General features: G+C 39.1%; 1 protein-coding gene across 5 annotated transcripts in view; it reads right to left on the reverse strand.

Annotated features, from left to right (window-relative positions):
* Positions 1-16,284, reverse strand: part of LOC145991200 (uncharacterized) — a 58,952-nt gene extending 42,668 nt beyond the window's left edge. For all 5 annotated transcript variants that reach the window (XM_083127090.1, XM_083127089.1, XM_083127091.1 and 2 more), the window contains exons 1-4: positions 16,066-16,284; positions 12,123-12,216; positions 10,128-10,175; positions 9,915-9,986 (exon numbers count right to left, since the gene is read on the reverse strand). In XM_083127090.1, coding sequence (XP_082983216.1) covers positions 9,915-9,986; positions 10,128-10,175; positions 12,123-12,216; positions 16,066-16,104 — 253 coding nt within the window. In that variant the 5' untranslated portion in view covers positions 16,105-16,284. The remainder of the gene's footprint in view (positions 1-9,914; positions 9,987-10,127; positions 10,176-12,122; positions 12,217-16,065) is intronic.
* Positions 16,285-17,679: the final 1,395 nt, after the last annotated feature.

Raw genomic sequence — 17,679 nt, forward strand, 5'->3', positions numbered from 1 at the left:
CTGTCTGATCGTAGGTCCTTCGGGGTGTGGGAAAACGACACTGCTCGTGGACAATTTTCTCCTCGCACCGAATTGGTTAAATTGGAAGAACAGGCACCTGTACGTGTTCTCGAAAAGTTTGGAGCAATCCAAATACCAGCAACTGATAAAACTGTACGATGGTCTGGACATTGCAACATTCGCCTCGGAAATAAAACCGCTCGACGATTGTCGTGAAAATTCAGTCGTTGTGTTCGACGACGCCATCCTGGAAAATCAAAATGAAATTCGCAACTTTTTCACGCAAGGTCGTCACAAAGGAATGGATTGTTTTTACCTAGCTCAAACGTTTTCCAAAATTCCAAAACAGTTAGTGCGCGACAACGCCAATTTCATATGTTTGTTTCGTCAAGATCACACCAACCTCAAGCACGCGTACGATGACTACGTAGGCGGAGACATGAACTACAATCAATTTTCGGAAGGCTGCTCTACTTGCTGGAACGGTGACGATTTCGGATTTGTGACGATCGACATGACGAGAAAACCCAACGATGGAAAATACAGAAACAAAATCAACGACTTTCTAAACGTTGCAACGTTGTGAGAAACGACGTATATAAATAACGTCATGACGAAACGAAAAATCGAAGACGAAAATCTCAAGCTTCGCGATTACCTCGCGAAACGCTTCAAAGGTTGGAAATCCGAGAATCGCGGATTCTACGAAGAGAAGAAACGTCAGGATCAACCCGTGATCGATGCCATCAGCAGTCTAGGTAAAGAAATTAAAAGTGTCACGGAACAAAATAAAAATTTGATCAATGAACTCGTGCCGCTCGCAGCTAAAAGTTACGCCGTACCCACACCCATTTCGAGCATTCCTTCGACACCGTTCGAACTGAAGGATGCACCGGCACGACGTCGTGCCATAGGCAGCACGTCGTCGTCTTCGGATAAAATCGAGTTGGGACCTTTGGCACGAGACTACCTGAGCACGGGGAAATTCGACAAGGATGAAGTGTTCGGATTGTATCCCAGCATGGAAACCAGCGAAGGCGGCGGTGTGGTGTGGAAGATTGGGAAATCGAAGGTGACCTTCGAAGGCAACGACATTAAAGTCAATTTAGGCGACAAGGATAGTTGGAACAGGTATCCGGGTACGGTGGGACTGTGGGAACTCGTCGCCAAAAAGCAGCCGAAAGATTACACCGACGAAGATTACCAAAGTTACAAGGAAATTCTGATCATGACGGATGCCTTGTACCAGAACAACGACGCCTCGCAGAATAGGGTGAAATCGAGCAGCGGCGAGAAGTACAGGAATCTCATCAAACCGATTTGGAACCAGGTCAAAACAGGCAGCGGGGTCAAACGCTACAACACGTTACCCAAAGAATTCGTTTGGGTGGACGACGTGAGGAAACTCGTGGACCGATTGTTGGTGATAGCCGGCGAAGAGAATGCAGGCAACCGTAATTTCTACAACGAGAAGGTTGGCATCGTGGACATGATCAGCACGAAACTTTCCAACTTCATCGTGAACGACGACAAGGGCATAGGTTACCTCATCAAAATCATCAACACGCTGCCTCCGAAATTTTGGAACGTGGCCGAAGGAAAGGGACTCGTGAACGACATCATCAACAAGTTACCTTTCGAGATGCATCTACCTGGCTACCAGTACTGCGGGCCGGGCACCAAACTCGAGAAAAGATTGGAGAGAGGAGACAAGGGTGTGAATCCGTTGGACGCCGCATGCAAAGATCACGACATCGCCTACAACACCACGCAGACGGATCTGGACGCACGTCACGAAGCAGACAGAAAGTTAGAGCATGCAGCTTTCGAAAGGTTCGTGAGCAGAGACGCATCGCTGGGTGAACGGGTCGCCGCACTAGGCACCACCATCGCCATGAACACAAAACAAAAATTGGGGTGGGGTATATAAATAACATACAGTAAAAAAAAACAACATGGCTTGCATAACTGATTTGCCGCACGAGCTACTATCTAAAATATTCAAGAAAGTAGTTAACGGAGATGTTAATAAACTTGTAAGCATGGCAAGAACGACGCCAGAATTTCGCATCCCTTGTGAAATGGTTCTCAAGGACCTTCTTCGGGAGATCAGTGGCCTGAGGTGTGGTTATCTCAACATTCTGCTTTTGGCTGCAGGGCAGAAATTGAACGATAGGTCGGACGAACTGTACGAGGCAAGGCAGGGAAGAAGATGGTATACTGATGATTGGTACAAGTCTATGCAGGAAACTGAAGAAATCATCACGCACATCATCGCGTTTTCCGAAGCACGAACTTTCTTCCTCTGTTAAAAAAATAATAATATATATACGTGTCAAAAAAACTTGATATATAAATAACACACATCGTGAAAAAAAAATAATCTTCGGTATATATAAATAACACACATCGTGAAAAACAATTAAATTTCTCTCTAACACTCTGAAATTTTTTTTGATATGACGACCGAAAAAATAAGTGATCTCCAAGCATTAAAACAAATGCTAAATTTGTCAGTCGAGTATGTAAAAATTCAGGAATTGGAAGTCGACAAACCTTACACGATAACTTCCGGTTCAATCGTTTCTACCCAGTATGGCCCCAAGGTACGTCTGTTGCTCAACGCACAATACAGTCTATTTTTACCAGATCGATACGCTAACATGTTATCCGACGAGAAGCTATCTATTTTAATCGAGAACAAAACTCAAATCGTGTACAAGGGGACAAAGGAACTTCTTGGCAAGAAAACAAAGCACGTAATAGAATTTGTGTAACGACTGCGAGGCCTTGAAAATATATAAATAACATACCGTAAAAAACTACACAAAAAAAATCTCAGAATATATATATAAATAACATACCGTGAAAATAACACATAGAGCATCAACATGAAGCCCAAGGGTGTCGTGTACCAGATACCATACTCCAATCTAAAAAATCTAGGTGCCCTCGATGGGTTACTCACCAAGAAACAACGCGAGAAGAAACGTTCTTGTTTGTCGAAAGGACACGGAATGAAATTACTTCTCAGCACACCTCAATTGAAAAGATTGCAGCGTTCGCGGAAACAGCAAAAGATCGGAGGTTTCATATTCAGCATCCCGGCCATCCTGGCAGCATTGGGGGCCGTTGGAAGTTTGGCCGGCGGAAGTGCCGCCATCGCGAAAACCGTCATCGACTCAAAGAAGAACAAGGCCGAGTTGGAAGAACAGAAACGTCACAACCTGGCCATGGAGAAGAAGGGGAAGGGCGTGATGAAAAAGTTTAAAAAAAAGAAACAGAAGCACTCACCAACCGAGACATTGAATCTCTGATCGAACCGTTACAAATCAAACACTTCAGAGGAGTTTTCATGTCCGACTGTTACCTTCAACCGTCAAAAGAAAAGAATGCGGCGTAGTCAACTTGGACGGTCAAGAAAATCCAGGCACGCATTGGATATGTTACCACAAAAACGACAATGATAAAGCATTCGTTTTCGATTCTTTCGGAGGTGTTCCACCTACAAATTTAATTCATTATCTGAAAACGAACAAAACCTCTATATACTACAACGACGAACGCATTCAAAATTTCGGAGACGTGAACTGCGGTCATCTCTGCCTCTCCGTGCTCGCGTTTCTCTCTAAAATAAATAACCCTACGATCGAGGATTTCCAGAAAGCATTGTGGAACCTCAAACAGCATCACTAGGATGGGCGTGTTTCATCTCACGAGCGAATCTTCAATCTTGAAACTCACGCTGCACGACGACATCGTCTATCCTAAATCCGTGGCTCTGCGTGCATTCTACAGCATGTACCTCATACCTAATGTTACGCATCACAACAACAAAATTAGCGTCGGAAGCGAACACATCGTCGTCACGCCAGGCCAATACAATCTTTCCACTTTGCAAGCTCAATTACCCAAAGGCACATACCTTTCTCAAAATTCGGTCACGCACAGAGTGGAAATCCTATCCGCGACGGAGACCGTGGACCTGGGCACCATGGGAGAACTTTTAGGTTTCGAGAACGACACCAAACTCGAAGCTGGCATCAAGCACGTGGCAACCAACATTCCTAAATTCTTGGCCATAGAGACTCTGAACGTACACTGCAACGTGGCGGAAGGCATGATCACGAAATCTTCGGACGGATTATTAGGAAGTCACAAGCAGACGGGAATCATAGCCACTTTCAAACCAAGTTCCGAGTTCATGGAACCGATCATCTACACGCCCTCTTCGCCGATCTATTTTCCAGTATGTCGCAACCGCATAGACGACATAGAGTTGGTGGTGACGAACGAGAAAGGAGACGTGGTGGATTTCGCAGGTGCCACTACGACGGCCATCGTGGAGATCAACATATAATAAATAACCATACATGTAAAATGGAGCAAATCGAAAGTTACGAATTGCAATCTTTCCCTCCCAACCGTCGCACGTTCGCCAATCTGAACGAAGCGAACAGAGAGATCGAATACGACGTGGACGTAGGCGACGGATTCGTTCATCCTCACAGAGCGGACCTCTACCTTCAATTTGACGTGGTGAAGAAGGAAAGCGGAGATGCGTTTCCCGCAGCAGCAAACTTGATACTCGTGGACAACTTTGTGCCTCACCTGTTCTCCCAGGTGGAGGTCAGGAAACACAACACCGTCATCGACAGAATAGATTATCCAGGCATCACGTCGACGGCAGTGGGAACATTGAAATTATCCAAAACGGACGCAGCGTACTACCAGGCCGGGGGGTTCGAAGCCGGGACCAAAATATCGACGAAAAGTCACACGGTGCTCTTTCCCATGCGTCTGCTGCCGGGTTTCTTCTCGGACTACAAGGAGATCATGTGGAAGGGAGGACTGCGCGTTACGTTTCGAAGAGCGGCCAACGACAACGACGCACTGATGCGATACGCTACTTTGGGTCCGGACGGCACCACGCCGATAGCCAACACTTTACCCGAAGCAGCCAAGTGCGTCATCCGGAGCATGGAATTGAGAATGCCGGTGGTGGAATACGAAACGAACTACGCCCTCAAGTACAAAGCGGAGATCTTGAAAAGTCCGCAGGTGCCGATTCACTTTCACGGTTACCAGTGCGTGCAGAAGATGGCGTCGGGAAGTCACATGGAATTCGACGTGACGACGCAGTTCAACAACATACAGTTCGACATGCCAGATTTCGTCGTAGTGCTCTTTCAGACCGGGAGGGACAAGAATCAGGAAAAAGATTCCAGCAAGTTCGACGACTGCAAGATCAAGAACGTTTATCTGAAGAATGGACGCAACGAAGTGTTCCCGCGCGAGAATTACAACCTCGACGTGACCAAAAACGATTACCTCAAACTTTACGAAGCGTTCTCGGCTTACAAACGCGTAACCGAGGGAAGCGTGGACATGTACTACACGCCCAGCGAGTTCAAAGCACGGAGACCCATGACCGTCATCAACACATCTAAGAGAAAGAAGGTTGTGGTCAACGATCGAACCAACATCAAGGTCGTCTGCGAGTTCCACGATGCCTTGCCCGAGGATACCCTATGCAGTGTCATCCTGATTGCAGAGAAGTCCTTCGCCTACGACGTGAAGAACGAGAGGGTCACAGAGCAGTTTTAACAAGTTTTTTAACATCTTTTCTTGCACAATAAGAAATTTTCTGCACTAGCACAATCAGTTACAATAGCACAATACGAATTTCACTAGTTCAGATCAGTTACAAATATCAATTTCATTAGCTATCAGTTGCAATATCTTTTTTGCACTATAGCACGAGACAATCAGAAAATTTGCACAAAAAAATTTGTTGTTGTTTTTGCACGTGAAAATTAACAATAAAATTTTTTTTTTATCGTTTCAGATGCTGTCGAAACATCAAAAACATATACACACACACTAAAAAAATAAGCATGCAACTTTATTTGTAACACACACATACATTCTCCATCTTCATCAAGAAAATATTATAATAAACATAATTATTTTTATCTATATCTCACAATAAAACTCTATATCCAAAAATATCACAACATCAAATAACACTAGAGTCGTTAGTACACGTTGCATGCATTACGGAGGTCCTCTGTAGGGTTTCATGGAAGTTTGGGGGAAAACAAAACACGTGAAACTCTACAGAGGTGCGGTAATCTATAACCGCAGCCATTAGAAAACTTTTACCTTTTTGGTTGGGCACCACGCACCCTGGCGAGGTTATAGGGGCCAGGCATCCTAAAAACAACAATTATTATTTTGTTTGTTTGTTTGCGTCACAATGTTCCCCCGAGAGAGGTTTACAAAGATCACGATATACGGAGTTGGAAAATTACGATATGGCGCATTCGCTCATTACTCTTGCCAGCCATAAATCTCTCTCTCTCTCTTCATCTTACAGCAAAGTTGGCATCTCTATTTTTTTTTTTTAGTTGTAAGTAAATTGCCAACACACTCTAGTTAATAATGCTACATATTATACGCGCACACGCACACACATACTATATTACCATCCACCCATCTCTCTCTCTTTTACGGCAGTACATATTTGTTGTCGGCTCTCCTTGTTTAGTGTGTGTAGGTTGGCAAAAATTGCTTTATGCGCTGTAAGGCAAGCCTCAAGCAAAGTTGTCAGCTCCTTGCTTTAGGCTAGGTTAGACCAAAAAAACCTTGGTGATTTTTTTTTCGAGTGAGGAGTTGGCAATGCTGATCTCCACTTGAGGGCGGTCAACCGGGTTGATTGCACAAGCAAAGTTGCCAGCTCCTTGCTTTAGGCTAGGTTAGACCAAAAAAACCTTGGTGATTTTTTTTCGAGTGAGGAGTTGGCAACGCTGATCTCCACTTGAGGGCGGTCAACCGGGTTGATTGCACAAGCAAAGTTGCCAGCTCCTTGCTTTAGGTTAGGTTAGAGCAAAAAAGGCTGTGGGTAAGCTGTCGGTTGTTTAACTCTTCCCTCTCTCTTTTTTTTCTTGTAAAAGGCTATGGCAAAAGTACCAGTGGGTTGGCAACCTTGCTTTATGCACTGTAAGGCAAGCCTCAAGCAAGGTTGCCAACTCCTTGCTTTAGGTTACGTTAGACCAAGAAAAATAAACCTTGGTGATTTTTTCGAGTGAGAAGCTGGCAACACTGCGAGAAAAAAGTTGCCAGCTCCTTGTTTTAGGTTAGGTTACCCCAAAAACCTTAGTGATTTTTTCAAGTAAGAAGCTGGCAACACTGCGCCATCAAATAGAGCTCATGCCTTACGAGAGAAATCCATTAAGGCGAGCTCACCACTTCAGCTCACCACTTGATGGCGTTGAACCGGCTAAACTGCACTACTGAGCACAGTGGGAATGCCTACACATGAGAGAACGATTACGTCCCGTTTATTTTGTAAATTAAGAAGCAGGCTGTTAATTGTTAATGGTTGAATACTGTAAATGTTATGGTAACTTCCAACACTGTATTTCATATGATTCATAGAAAAACATCGTATAATTTTATTTGGGTGTGGACTTAAATATATTTGAAATACTTAATCGAAAACACGGATAATTTGGCAATAGGGGAACATAATTTTCCATTTCTTCCGAGATTAATTTCAAATCTCCATCTCTTTTAGGCAAAGTATCCATGACCAACTTCTACACTATCGTTTGGTCTGTCTTTGCGGGTCTATGACTATTCGTTGTTCTGCACATGCGTAAGAGGCAATATAGTGTGAGCTACAATATGGGCATTAGCATTCCACGAAATAATTTGAACTCGCATTCGGCCAACCCAAACAATATACATGAGGACAATTTATGTAATGCCAATAATATTCATAGATCAAATTATAAATACTTGAGAGCCTACTTGATACTTTTTTTAACATGTTTTTTGTGTTGGAATGATTAAATAAAGAAGTCTTGTGGCCATGTGGCACGAATGAGAGAGGAAAGAAGAGTTTACAGAATTCTTGTTGGGAAACCTGATGGTAAGAGACCTGTAGGAAGGCCAAGACGAAGATGGAGGGACAACGTTGAGATGGACATAAAGGAAATCGGTAAGGATGGAAAAGATTGGATTGATGTTGCCCAGGATAGGGAAGGATGGAAGGCTTGTGTTGCTGCAGCAATAAACCTTCGGGGTTAAGAAGGCTAGCTTGTGTGTTTTCTCGAAATACAATTCTGTGTCCTCTCTCTATCCCCTTATTTCTCACTTCCTTTTTCCATTTTCTTCATTTCTTCTCTATCTCGTTTCCTCTCTCTCCTTTTTTCCTTCCTTTTCTTCGCTTACTTTTCTCTCCTTTCGCTCTTTCTCTGTTTTTATTTACTTTGTCTCTCTCTCTCTCTCTCACCAGTACTGTACTCCAATTTAAAATATATATATATATATTGCTCAAATTTTATCTCCTTTCAATTCTAAATTCGCTATTGATTATTGTATTAAAGCAGATATAAATTCATTGGAAACATTAAATGATAGAAAGTCATATTCATTGTCTTTAACTTAGCAATAGCTACTTTTTAAAATGTGTTCACTGACTGAATCTTTTAGCGCATTTAGTCATTACAAGCAAATAATTACATGACATTAAAGCAGCTTGGCTAATTCAAACAATATATTTTCCAGTGTGTTCAGTAGGATGACGAATTCATAACCTTTGATGAATGGCGAGGAAGAGGCTACAGAAATAGGATGGCATTGGTTGCTGCTGATTGTAAGCATTTCCAGTAGATATCCATTAGATTTATAACATGCATAGCTCTGTTAAAATATCGTCTTTAGGCTAATGTTCTTTTTCATGGAGTATGATGTTATGTATTACATGTTGTTTGTTCTTCTTTGGTGTACAGTCATGGAAAAAAATCACCCATCGAGCCTTAATAACAGTAGTCTTATAGGGGAAGTATTTCTTTCCACGACTGTACATGGAGGGTGGCACGGCCATTCTTACCCTGTATACACAACATGAAAAGAAAAAAATATGTTTAAGGTCAAATGTACACTAAATCAATGACAAATGAACACTCCATTGACATCCCTTCTCAGATACTTATTGACCGACCCTCGTATGTAGAATGATTTTCCCAACATTCCATTCTTTGGCATTTTGGATTGGAGGTGTCCTAACATTGGGGAACATTCGTACAAAATAAATCTTTTCTGTAATATTTAATTCCTGGTTGGAGCAAAATTTTAGCTAATTCAACCCTACTGTGCGTGTTGAACCAAATAGGAGGATTCACACTATGACGGAATTTCACTGTGCGGTATGCTTTTTCGTGCTGGCTTGATACATGCGGGGTACTTGTAGCTTTCAACTTCAACGTGATTTAAGGAAGTAAGATTTTGTGCATGAAAACTAGAAGAACAGATGGTGCTGGTATGTTTAAAACGTGTGTACGTCAACATGACGCTGTTTTTTTTTCTAATTCTCCAGGACACACTTGAGTTTAATTTTGGAAAATAATAAATTTCTATTCGTAGGGCCTGATTGAAACGTTTAGTGAGCTTTCTCTCCAAGCATCTTATATTTTTACTTATTATTGTGAAAAAGGCAAGCAGGAAAATAGAACCAGTTCGCAAAATTATGAAAACCAAATATAACTTTGGAAATTCCAATACTAGCCTTTATACAAGTACTGTTCGTGATAAATTTTGACGCTCATCCTTTAAACTGTTGAATCACAACCTTATACATAATTAAAATAACCACTCTGTCTTAGCTTTGTGTGTAGTTTAGCTGGAAGCATTTGGCAAAAGTTTTCTCAACAACGATAACTCTTGAAACTTTCCTGGCAGCGAATGATCAACAGATTCCCTCGAGATACCGACCAGGTGAATTATCTGGTTTCACACACTGACAATTATAAGAGGTAAAAGTATTATAGAAGTTTCCTTTGATCAATCACTATGCAACTGCTCACTTTCCTGTTTGTATAATTAAGTAGAAGATAAATATCACTTACCATCAGCCTGTTCCCCTAAAAATTTTGGATTCGAGTAGTCAATATATTGCTTATGTTCATCTTTTTGGTGATCTGTAAGGGAAAAGAATAAAGTTATTTGGGATTTTGTTATTGAAGAAAGTATTTCCTCACCAGAAAGAACTACTTTTATCTTAAAGATGGTATCGAGTTATGTATATTGTATGAGTTAGAAATCAATATTAAAAACATTACCTTTTTCATTCGCATGAATCTCCTTAACGTTCTCAGAGTCATCAAATTCTGAAAAAAATAATTAACACTTCTTAGTTTAAATAAATGTTTAGTATTAGTAAGTAATAAGTAATTAATTTTTAGCTATGCTTGTCACATTTCTAGTGTGCGACTGTAATTTATTATATAACACTATTTTGTTTGAATGATGACAAAATATTTGATAAGAAGAAGGATGTTCCATCATCACTGCCACTGTTACAAAATTCAGTATTATGGGATATATTAGTCAGTGCGTAAAACTTGTAAGTTGATTACTCTGCGTTATTTAATTATCAACTTTATAGATTTTGAATGTTTGTGGCTAACTTAAAAACTCAGCAGCATTGAGCTGTAGGAAGATTTGATGAAACACATATAGAGCTTTCCTATTAAACTTTAACTTGATTTGTGACGAAGTATGATAAGCATAGATTTTTCCCAGTCTGACCAAAATGTTACAGATTGTGTGATCATTTGTGCATAAACTTACCAGTATGAGAAATTCAAACAATATTTTTCCCGTCCTTATTTTCTGGATACTGTCAGTTAAAAGTGAAATGTTATAAAGGGCAAATCATGTTGTTGCTTTCTGTTACTTGCAGTAGAGTTTCTAAAACTACCTACAATTACAGAGTCGCGATGTTATGAATACACTGTCGAAGTTTAAACGTTGGGGGAAGGGACAAGTTGCGTGTCATGATTTTGTTCTATTTATTTTTTATCTGAAAGTACTCTTTTAGTCGCTTATACGCACATTTTCTTCTATTTACAATTGATGTACACGTTTGTTCTATTAACAATATTTTTACATACCTTCTTGTCATATATTTGACAGTAGGAACAAGAACAAGAAATAAAACCGATTACACATCCTTTACAAGCGAATGTTACATTTTTTATAACAAATTGTGTCCTACGTGAATGTTTAGTTCACATTACAAAGCTCGTATCTTTACGTGGAAATGTTAATTTAACATGTTCAAAGCTTGATATAACATATCTATTTCCTTACCTTTATCAAAAATTTAAACAACATGCACATTCGCTTTACTTGTTCGCAATTTATTTAAAGAAATTTTAAGAAACAAGTCTTAACATCACCATGGAAAGCTTTTACAGAAGTGTCAACAATCAATGAGCTCAGGTTTTAACATTGTTTTTTTCCATGGTTATTTATGATAAGTATGTTCCCATTTTGAGGACAATGGAGGAACAAGATTAATCTACTCAATTGGCCTCAGAGATTCGTGTGCACGTGAGTGAGTACCAGTAGTTTAGCAGCCTCCTAACAGATATCTCTGTAGTAGGTGTGGTGACTCCAAAATTTCTCTTGAGGCTGTATGGCTGGCATAGATTCAGATGAATCAGATCACTTCTTTAGAGAACAATGTATATTCACAATTTTCTATTCATTTTATTATTTTATAATTATGGCGAAGGGCTAGATTGATAAGACATAGCCCACCTTGGCTTTCCCTTGGGTGTTAGACATCTTTCCCCTCAAGGATTGAATACGAGGGTGTATCAATAATTAGTCGTACTGCGTTTATCTTTGTGTTTCTTTCTCTTTTGCATTCTTTAACAAGCGTGGATTATGCCACTCAGTGTTGCACAGGTTTGAGTTGTTTGATCAGTTGAATTGTTGCTGCAGTTAACAATATCTCTCGTTCTTGCGCCAAACAAGGGAGATCCTCTTCTCCGGTCTAAAAGTGTATCAGGGGCCTTAATCACTTTCGACACAGTATAGAAACCGTGTTTTGCCACAATGGGGGTGTCTACAAATGGATAAAACGTTAAAAGTAAAATTGTGTTACAAGTGTTACTCATGAAGTAGGAGCCGGACGCTCACACCAGGACTCGAACACTTGATTAATGTCTTTCCTGTTTCCTTGAAAGTTCTGTAAAGGTAAATAGCCCAAATGTTGCAATTTTAAGGTATCTAACTTATTTTGACACTTATTATTTTGTACTTACGACTTTGATACAAGTCAGTATCATCATTTTGGTACTGTTCATACTCATCATTGTAGAACTGAATTTGACTTGATCGCCCTACTACCAATACTATCTGCAACAAGGAAGAGTATACATAGATACATATATAAACACAAATGCATATACATACACGGTCAACTCTGGATGTAGAGAATTTGGTTTTAGTAAACCTTTGGATCGCTGGTCATGACCCAAATACATGACAAATTCCATTTGTAGTGAACCCTCAACTGCCGTTCTAAAAAAGCAGTTTAAAAAAGCTTCATTACTTTTGAAAATGTAATTGCACCAACTTGGATCTTGTAAATTCAAATTTAATCGTCAGACATTATTTACTACAGGGTTATTCCACGTCAGATCTACCAGAGCCTCCAGGTCATGGTCTTTTTGATTTAGATGAAATTTGGTATGAAGGTGCACTCATGTCTGGAATGCTTGCATTCCAAATATTAGGTTCCTCCGAGAAATAGTTCTAGAGTTATAGCCTGTGGAAGAAGGTGGTGCCACAGAAACTGTGACCCAAATCTGGGAAATGAGTCTCAGACCTAATTTCATGACTCAATAACTTTAGAACTATTAATCACAGCCTAGTGATATATACACACAAAACAAACCTCTCACCAAGGAACACGTGTATTGCATCAAAATACCCTCAACATGTATACGTTAGCAAATAAAATACCCCAAAATATGTCTTAAAATGCCTTACGCGTCAAAAAAAGCATATTTTGTGTGCCTGCTGTTACAACTTTAATCCAACAAGAAAGGTGGCATTAATTTTTCTAGTAACCCTGATGTGAGCTCAGTATGCACACATTCTGTCGTCTCCATATACATCACCCAATCCATATTATATGTGGTTGAATATGCAAGAAATTGAAAAATCACCGGAAAATGGTGGATTTTGGAAATCGTGTAGCACAAAAGGGACAAGAGATATCCAAACCAAGTTGCGTACACTACATAATTAGACCTTCCTCTAATGTGTGTCAAAATTTCAACTTGTTATTGCGAAGCACTAGCGCACAGTGAAGGTAGACCCTTAAACGCCCAGCGCGTTTTCAGTGGGAAGTTTTAAATTGCGCAAGGTTTTAAATGAATATGTATATCTCCGTAACTACGAATGCTGGAGTTACAAATTATAGCTTGTTTCTTTCAGTACAGTATCAGCTCCACACCTATTGTTGAAATAATCCAATTTGCACTAACCAAATAGAAGAAGAAGATGACGAAAGTTAATAATCTTATTTTTTCATTACGAAATTTCAATTTCGTCTGACCCCCATGTAGGAAACGCCAGGACGTGACGGTTTAAAACAGTTCCTGCGTATTGCCTGATATGTATTTCATTCTCGTAGCAAGAATTGTGCACTTATTGATGATACTTTCGTAGAAAAATATTTTCTAATATAAAAGCCGTGCATTTTAACGGGTAATTCAAAATTCCAAAAATTGTTATCTCGGAAACTATGAATTCTAGAGTTAAAACTTATACCTTGTTTTCTTCCATACACACTAGACAATACGCACATGCTCGAATAAACTTAATTTTCATTTATCAAATAGAAGAAGAAGACGAAAGTTAAATAAAACTATATTTTTACGAAATTTAAATTTCATAATGAAAGGGTGTCCTATGATTTTCAATTCACCCTGTTAATGTATGTCTAAAGAACTGTAAATAATCGGCTACTTCCTTTCTAGTGATTTTTTTCGAGGTTAAAGCCCAATTTTGGGGTTGGTGAGAATGAAATACATATCAGGCAATACGCAGGAACTGATTTGAACCGTCACTTCCTGGCGTTGCCTGCATGGGTGTCCGACGAAATTGAAATTTCGTAATGAAAAAATCAGATTATTAACTTTCGTCATCTTCTTCTTCTGTTTGGTCAGTGCAAATTGGATTATTTCAACAATAGGTGTGGAGCTGATACTGTACTGAAAGAAACAAGCTATAATTTGTAACTCCAGTATTCGTAGTTACGGAGATATAAATCTTCATTTAAAACCTCGCCCAATTTGAAACTTCCCACTGAAAACGCGCTGGGCGTTTAAGGGTCTACCTTCACTGTGCGCTAGTGCTTCGCAATAACAAGTTGAAATTTTGACACACATTAGAGGAAGGTCTAATTATGTAGTGTACGCAACTTGGCTTGGATATCTCTTGTCCCTTTTGTGCTACACGACTTCCAAAATCCACCGTTTTTCGGTGATTTTTCAATTTCTTGCATGGATTGGGTGATGTATATGGAGACGACATAATGTGTGCATACTGAGCTCACATCAGGGTTAGTAGAAAAATTAATGCAACCTTCCTGGTTGGATTACAGTTGTAACAGCAGGCACACAAAGTATGCATTTTTTGGCGGGTAAGGCTTTTAAAGGCATATTTTGGGCTATTTTATTTGCTAACGTAAACAGGCTGAGGGTATTTTGATGGGTATTTTGATGCAATACACGTGTTCCTTGGTGAGAGGTTTGTTTGGTGTGTAAATATCAGTAGGCTGTGATCAACGGTTCCAATGTTATTGAGTCATGAAGTTAGGTCTGAGACTCATTTCCCAGATTTGGGTCACATTTTCTGTTGCGCACCACCTTCTTCCACAGCTTATAACTTTAGAACTATTTCTCGGAGGAACCTAATATTTGGAATACAAACCTTCGAGAGAAAATTGAAGCATCATGCCAAATTTCATCCAAATCAAAGAACCATGACCTTCAAACTTTTCTGAAATTGTTCGATTTGACATAGAATGACCCTTCAGGGTCTTCTCAATAATGCAATGCTAATTCTGTCGTCTTGTAATCAAACGGTCCTGGATTCGATCCCCGATGGAGGCACATTTCGCAGTGGTTCGGATCACGCTTTAAACTGTAGGTGCAATTACGACTAGTCTCACAGATCATAAAGTGGACCGAAGACAAATTTCTGTCAAAGTAAATTCATGATCATTGATTACTGAAAATTATTCATTTCCTGATGAAAAGAAGAATTGGTGATTTATGTAAACATATAATAATAATAATAATAATAATAATAATAATATGTTGGGGAGTGGTTACCACAGCGTGCTACGATGTGATGTGTCTTGGGTTCGAATCCCGGCCTGGCCATGGATGTTCTTTGTGAGTGTCCCTTGTTAAATTTCATCACTCATCCCCATCTTCGCAAATTATCCAAAAGTGGCACAAAAGCGAAGTAAATAAAGCAAATCAATCAATCAGTCAATTAAGTCAGTTTCATCTTATCATCACCCATCCTCATCGTCGCGATTAGCGTGGCTGAAAGGCGACGTAAAATAGCAAATTCCATCAATTAATCTGTCAAAAATATTATGTAAGATGATGCTATGTCATCTGATTCCCGTTAGTATGAACATGTGATTAAACAAAATATTAATTTAAATTTTAAACTAAAATATATTTCTGAAATAGTGAACTGGACTGTATGAGAGGAAGCCTAGTAAGAAATGTACTTTGTATAACAAGTGTTGAAAATAAACTTTCCATTGGGAATTAACGTGTGGATTTACGTAGGACCGTCACATTTCTGAATTTCAAGTCATTGTTGAATATTGTTCGTGTTTGATTAACCTATTCTGTTACTTCCCCTCCAGTGGTGGAGACAGGTTTCTGGTCTGTGTGTGCCACTGGCTCTGGATGATTGTCATGTCAGTGATTTGGTTGGGCAATGACTTCAAATGAAAAAAAAATCATTATGATATTCACACTGTTATTGCGTTATCCAGAAATGGATGGTTTTAATTGTATCTATCATTGTCTAAACACTTTTTTCCCATAACGAATTTTTTGCCTATTATACTTTATAGGGTTGATCCCACTATGGCCCCACATTACATTTTGACCCCCCCCCTCACAATGACCTTTCTCTACAATGAAGTTTTAGTAAAATACCTCTTACCTGCAGAATGTGAACACACAGTGAGCAAATCTGCTTCATTATAACGTCTTATCTTCCCACATAGTTTTGCTTTCTGCCACAATGTTTACCTAAAGTACAGCTATTGTGAAGCGCTGAAACTATGTGCATGAACAATGGTCGTTGTGAATAAGATTAAAAATGTATGCGATAAATATTATATACTCCACAGGAACATATTTCATTGCCACTTCTTTGCTGCCCGTGTGGTAAATGTTGCGTCAATAAAGTAGGAACGGATCCATGTGAATGGGAGTTATTCATGCATTGTGCACTTTTCAGGTTCCAAAGCGAAATATCCATTGTTTCTTGTTTGATGATCGTAATATCAGCGAACAATGCACACTGAAGATGACAGACTATAACTGATGATATTACTTTTATTTGCCTTTCGCTTGTAATGGTAGACAATGAACAAGCCCATCCCAAAAAATGGTACCATTTAGGAATATTCACGTGATCGGATTCTTTGAATAATGTTTATTTGCAGTCTTGTACATTTATTTCATGTTAGTTACGATCCCTGTTGAAATATTATACATTATGGAAATGTCTACATTGTAAAAATAAAGTGAGGAAATGTGTAAGATCATAAGTTTCAGTTGGCATCGATCAGAATTAGATGTATGTAAATGATTTAAGTAGCAAGACCAGATTTTTACAAATAGGTCTATATTCTGTGAGTGGGTTGTTGATGTGAAATGTGATGTAATGATATACGAATGGTAAATGTGTAGATAATGATTATTAAAAAAGGAAGTGTATAATATATTATCTGAAGATATTATATACAATTGAAATGTACGTATGTACTTGAAAAACTAAATATGCTGACCAAGGCAGTAATTTATTTTATTAAAAACATAAACTAAACGTTTAGTTTATGTTTTTAATCAAATAAATTACTGCCTTGGGCAGCATATTTAGTTTTCATAATCATGGAAACAAGGCTTAATGGTGTTATGTATGTACTTGCTTGAATCAAACGCCATAAAGTCTCATATAGACTTCCTCAATGATCCATTTCACACTCCTTTCTTTAAAAGGAACTATTGATCACAACACGCTACGACACTAGGGGTCACACGTTCGAGTCTAGGACTGAGCATGGGTGTTATCAATTCCATGATATCATCACTCATCATCATCTTCGGGATTAGCCAAAAGTAGCAGAAATTAGACGCTAAAGAAATATAAAAATTAAATCAAATTATCTCCCTCTGTGTGTGTGTGATAATTGCTCCACAACACCAGAATAAAAAAGTGCTTATTGACCAAATATCTTGACTCTAGTAACACATTAAAATGCATGAACCAGTGATGCATTTTTGTGCATCAAAATACACAGATAAATGTATGAAAAGGTACTTTACAACAGCTTCTGTTCAATTTGATGCACTAAAATCCATCAATAGATAAAATGAGACACGATCATTTCAAAAAACCAAAATTACATGTATAAGTGTGTCAATTGATGAACCAAAAGTACATCAAACTACATTGATGCATTTCGAGTTGTGTGTATTAGGGGGAAAATTTCAGGAACGTGACCTTATTAAGGTCAAGAGGAAAATGGAAAATAAATACACAGGAGAA

The sequence above is a fragment of the Lepisma saccharinum genome, chromosome 8 (genome assembly GCF_977018435.1).
Source record: "Lepisma saccharinum chromosome 8, izLepSacc3.1, whole genome shotgun sequence".
In the NCBI taxonomy this organism is placed as follows: domain Eukaryota; kingdom Metazoa; phylum Arthropoda; class Insecta; order Zygentoma; family Lepismatidae; genus Lepisma; species Lepisma saccharinum.